Below are 5,665 nucleotides of genomic sequence, written 5' to 3'. Positions count from 1 at the left end.
TAAGCTACGACTCAATGAAACTTATTTTTTTTTACTAAACTCATAACGTTTATTGTTTGATTTGTGACTGCAATAAATAGCATGGTTATTTATGATGACGTTAAAAAAAATCACTCCAAAATTTGAAAATTTGTGATGACAGTACCTAAAAATGTGGTCTAGGGTATCGATTTTCAACATTTTCAAAAAAATGCCTATTATCACTTAACTAAGTGACATGGATTTTTTTTTTTTTTTTTACCAGAACTGATATAACCTGGCCTCTCGCCCAGTGACCGCTTGACGTTGAGTTTTGGGACACCCTGTATATACAGTGGTGGACACATAATTAAAGACACTTAGAGAATATTATTTTTTCAAAGTTTACTTATCCTATATTTTTTTATTATAATGCAATAGGAGCTTGCAATATTATTTAAATTATTCTAACGGGTATCGTGAAATGTTTGAAATGAAATAAAGAGAACGAAGATGTCGTATTTTAAATTTTTATTAAGTTTCTTTAATTACACCGTTATAAACTAATACAAAAGCTTGGCCAACTAATTAAAGACACACAAATCATGTAACTGCAAAAAAAATATTAAAAATGTTAAAACGAATTTGAGTATAAAATTAGTTTCAGATGTATAATAAGAAAATAAAAGCACGTTGTTAATATTTTGTCGCATGTCCTTTAGCAGCAATGACGGCCCGACACCGCCTCGGCATAGAAGCAATCAAATTATTGCAAGTTTCAATCGAAATCTGTTCCCATGCCTCTTTAAATGCCGTGTATAGTTGATGCACGTTACTTGTACGTTTTTTTGCAACCATTTTCTTCACACGGGACCACAAGTTTTCGATCGGGTTAATGTCAGGACTATACGGTGGCCAATCCAAAACTGTTACTGATTGGCTTCTAAGAAATTCTTTGACCACTGCTGAAGTGTGTTTGGGATCATTATCATGTTGAAAAGTCCATATCACCGGCAAATGATCCTCGGCATAAGGTAACATGGTGTTTTCTAAAATATTTTTATGTTGAAATTTATCCATGTTACATTCTATTTTTTTAATAGGTCCCACACCGTGACCAGAAAAACATCCCCAAACTTTGATATTACCCCCTCCATGTTTAACAGTTTTTTTGTGTATTTTGGATCCATTTCTTTTTTTGAAGGACGCCTCACGTAAACTTTTCCATCAGAGTTAACCATATTTATTTTAGTTTCGTCAGAAAAAAGCACATTTTTCCACTGTCGCTCTGTCCAATGTGCATATTTTTTGGCAAACAGCAATCTGGTTTTGATGTTTTCTTTCTTCAAAAGGGGTACCTTCCGAGAAATTCTTCCAAACAAGTTTGCCTCACATAATCGCCTTCTCACCGTTCTTGCAGACACTCCTATAGATTCCTCTGCACCAAATACTTCCAAGCGAATGACTTCTGATCCTTTGAAAGGGTCTTTTTTAGCCAACAATTCTATTCTTGTGTCTTCTCGCTGGGTTGTTTTTCGCGGTCTAGGTTTCCTAGGCACATTTTCCGTAGTGTTAAATTTCTTAAGATAGCGTTCATTACCATATCTTTCGACCATCGCAAGTGTTCTGCAATTTTCCTATATGACCACCCTTTTTCATAAAAAATCAGAATTATCTTCCTTGTGGAAGGATCGCAACTTTTGCTTTTTCCCATAATATTTCAATTTAAATTTCACAATAAACTTAGAGCACGGCTAAAACTGAGTGAGATTTTGCGTATCACGAAAATTCGCTCAATATTAGAAAAAATCAGTGCTCTTTTTTATTTTTTATTTCAAGTTTAGAACACGAAATACGCACTGTCTTTAATTAGATGGCCAGCAGCTAATGTATCGAAAAAGTTTGAATGATATTTGAAACAGGAACTATGTAAACTCTTTTTAGTTAAACTTTGATACTGTTCTCATTTTAAAAAATATATGATGTCAGTGTATGTAAAATGACTATTAAAATGGAATTGATACCTATCTTGGGTCTCTAAATATCATTTAATTTGTTGTATGTAGTCAACATCAAGGGTGTCTTTAATTATGTGACCACCACTGTATGTATAAATCACAGACCACATAGTATAAATAAATATACTTACTGTGACTCTTGGCCCATTTTCTTTTCTGTGGCACCAATTCTACATTGGTCCATGGTGCCACAGCATAAGAATGGTCTCCCACTGGTCGGACTAAAATGTAAGAAAGAGAGTGTATAAATCATATCCTACTTGACAATGAAAAGTGTCTAACATGAATTTGGAAAATATTACAGAAGAGCAATTTAAAGTAATTCATTTTTTGCATTTCAGTTCCTTTGTGCTTTAAGATACGAGTTTGAGAAAGTAAGGCGACGATATTACACATACATTCCGAAATATTGAATACTTACAGACAGTAACAGGACGAGTGGGTCTTCTACTTGAAATTTCCTCTTCAGAAAATAATGTGGGCCATGACAGTGGCACTCTTGCATGATCATTCTTAATAAATTTCTCCTCAAAGTGAAGATGGCAAACCTGAAATTTACAACATTTTTGTAGGTACTTACATATCAAATTACAATTATTGAATATCTACTCCCGAACACATAATTCGAGCCACCTCGCATTTTTGCCATACAGGGCTAGAATACAAAAATAGTGTTATGATTTCCCAACAAGGACTTACGGAAAAGACGTTTAGTATACTAGTTTGAAATTGTATAATAGTTTTTGATCAATCAAACATTGTTTAAGCTTAGGGCACTTAATACTGAAAATGCGTGGTGGCTCGAATTATGTGTCCGGAAGGGTCTATTGGTATAATTCAATTTTGGATTGTGCATGTTTTTACCTGTAACCTGCATTTATTCGACACGAATCATCATCAAAACATCGCTCTCACCCCGCTCGGCCGCCGCGCGGTCGAAGAGCGGAGTCCGCGTTGCCGCCGCGCAGCGACCGCGTGCGTTTAACTGTCATGGCAAAATACGCTCTATTTGTTTAGCTTTTACGTTTTAATTTAAATGAGCGCTCCGGGCACGCGGGCACGCGGGCTAGCCTAGCTTGAATTTGATCTACGCAGCGGCCGGGCGGCGGCCGCTCGGTATTCTTATTGAGACGAATTTAAATATTGTTGCACAATAAATAGAATTCAGATTTGCCATTAATGTTCATGAAGGCGTGGTAACTGGGCGGTCGCCGCGCGGCGGCCGCGCGAAAACTTTTTTCTGATGTAACTGGGCGCTAAGGCTTCAAGTTTTATGAGACAAGATTCTATAGGAACAAGCCTAGAAATCTGAGAACTTAATGTTTTTTCCATAAAGTCACTGAGAATATATAGTGTATATGGAGTCTTGCAAAAGGGCCCCAAGACTATTATCATGCAACAACTAGTACAAATGGGTAAGTACTTACTTGTCATACAGCATACAGTAGGTACATATATTGAATGTGTATTTTTAGACTTTACTATTTAGCTGGTGCCCGTAACTTCGTCTGCGTGGAATAAGATGATGAGATGCTTCAAGTAGCCAACTGCACTATACTAATCTTCATAGTTTTATTGGAGTTCTCCATTCAATTCATTTGTATTTCACCCTCTTTATGACTTGATTTTTGTGACAAAAGTATTTAGCCTACGGACATAGGACATTCTCCTAGATCCTACCTATCTATCTCTAAAGGTTTCAAAATTCATCAGAATAAAGTTACTTTCACATGTTTAATATTAGTTTGGATTTGACATAAAAACAAATAAATTCAATGATAAATTAATTGCCTTGCTACTCCTCCGCAACAACACTTCGCTTTATCGTTTATTTTATTATACTAATATATTGCATCACATAATTATTGTGAACTTTAGTAAATGAATTTATTTATTGTGGTGTTGTAGACATAAAGCCTTGGTTGGTGATCATTCATGTCCAAGTTCCAAGGACCATACTATTGTCTATAGTGCAGGTTGCCCAGTATAGGTTGTTTGATAAAATACTATCTCGCATGTGTAAAAGTCCCCAACCCGCACTGGGCCTGAGTTTTCTTTAGTGCAGTCCCGTGCCCAGCAGTGGGACGTGCTATCGGTTGATGCTGATGATGATGTACGAAAATACTGTTGTGCATTATATCTGTTTACATTTTAATTTCCTGTAAACAGTTTGTGCTACAGAGTTGAGCACATAATTATGTATTTACATAACTTTAAACTCATTACAAAAATATTTGCTACAGGCGGGCATGCAGGTAATAAATCGTTAAACCACGGAGATAGCTTTTACAGTGTAAAATAACTCACATAGGCATGCCTATGAATGCGGTTCCGGTGCGTAAGCGTAGATGTTAATCTTGAGCTGTGAGACTTTAGGAGGTCTATCCATACTCGTTCCAGTTCAACGCTGCGAGGCCACCGGCACAAGTGTGATGTCAATGATGTGGACGAACAACCGTCGACGAGACAACTATGAACACGAGTCATGTCTCTGAAAACACAAAAGGAAACATATAAAATACCTAAACTGACGAATGTGAATTTATTAATTTATATGTAATAATTACTTTATTTAATTGGCAATTCAGTGTTATATATTGTAAAATATAATTTATTTGTAATCTGTATAATTCGTTGAAAAATGTGTTGCCCGTGCGATTTGTCATAAATGTCAAATCGCACGGGCAACACATTTTTCAGATTACAATAGAACTCTCCAACTTAAAAGCTGCTCAGTTCAAAATGTGTAATGCAGAGCGTTAGTCGGTGTGCCTGTTTTGTTTATTTGCATCTTGTAAATCGATGTAATATGTTTATGTTTCCAACACGTGAGCCAACAATAATACTCTTCGCTGATTGCACAGTACAAGTTTGTGCCACATAAGAGAAACTTTAGAAAGATTTCGCTGCAAAGAGTACCTTGAATATGCTTCGCTGTGAGCCTGTGAGGTCCACAAATTAGAAAGATATAGTAGGAACAAATTAGAAACAAGTGAGGACTCTTTTTTTTATTAATTTATTTCTGGCCATGGAAACAAAGTACTTCAGCCGAAAACATAAAAATAAGTTTTTCTGTATTTTTTTTTTTTATTTATTAAGGCTTTGGCAAAGCCATAAGCCTAAACATGAAGTTTCATTATGTTTCTGTAAATATGGCCGCCACAAAGAGGATAGGCAATTTGAGGCGGCGTGTTTGGATTGACTCGGGGTTTCTTAAAACGGGCCGATAAGTGTATTTTAGTTCGAGATTCGTATAATTTCGTATTTTTTAATTCGTATAATTGAATTGATTTTAATTGCATTAAAATCAATTCAATTGAAATCAATTGCAATTAAAATCAATTGCAATTAAATCAATTGCGACGCGTTGCAATTGATTTAATTGCAATTGATTTCAATTGAATTGATTTTTTAATCTGATTGAATTATTGATTGAAATTTAATTGATTAACGCCCAACACTGAGTGTAATGTAATTATACTTCTAGTAGAATACACAAAGTAGATTATACATAAATATAAAATACCAACTCTTTCTATAATAAAACAAACATACAAAAATATTTTACTTTGTTCGTAAATAGGTTTATAATAACTGCTGCAGATTTTTTTCATCGGCCTTTTCTAGTAGTAATAAGCATCTACGACCCTTCTGAGTGAGCAAAGAAAGTCATCCTATTTCATTGTATC

At 35.2% G+C, this 5,665-nt stretch overlaps 1 protein-coding gene across 1 annotated transcript; it reads right to left on the bottom strand.

Annotated features, from left to right (window-relative positions):
- Positions 1-1,462: 1,462 nt before the first annotated feature.
- LOC113228287 lies at positions 1,463-4,972 on the bottom strand. Its single transcript, XM_026461552.1, has 5 exons — positions 4,896-4,972; positions 4,284-4,467; positions 2,398-2,524; positions 2,108-2,197; positions 1,463-1,509 (listed from the first exon to the last, which is right to left on the bottom strand). Exons 2-5 carry the CDS (start codon positions 4,461-4,463, stop codon positions 1,463-1,465), a joined length of 444 nt encoding a protein of 147 aa, XP_026317337.1. The 5' UTR covers positions 4,464-4,467; positions 4,896-4,972.
- Between the last annotated feature and the right edge of the window lie 693 nt (positions 4,973-5,665).

This window comes from Hyposmocoma kahamanoa, unplaced genomic scaffold, assembly GCF_003589595.1.
Source record: "Hyposmocoma kahamanoa isolate Upper Pololo Valley unplaced genomic scaffold, ASM358959v1 224, whole genome shotgun sequence".
Lineage (NCBI taxonomy): Eukaryota > Metazoa > Arthropoda > Insecta > Lepidoptera > Cosmopterigidae > Hyposmocoma > Hyposmocoma kahamanoa.
Note: the sequence above shows the minus strand (reverse complement) of the source record. Positions and strands in the feature narration are given on the sequence as shown.

Excerpts from the sequence above, each read along its gene's own strand:
- LOC113228287 (XM_026461552.1), bottom strand. The coding sequence starts at position 4,463 with ATGACTCGTGTTCATAGTTGTCTCGTCGACGGTTGTTCGTCCACATCA. Across the intron at positions 2,525-4,283 it reads GCATTCATAGGCATGCCTAT|GTTTGCCATCTTCACTTTGA; the intron begins GTGAGTTATTTT and ends TGTAAATTTCAG. Across the intron at positions 1,510-2,107 it reads AAAATGGGCCAAGAGTCACA|GAAACCTAGACCGCGAAAAA; the intron begins GTAAGTATATTT and ends AAATGTGCCTAG.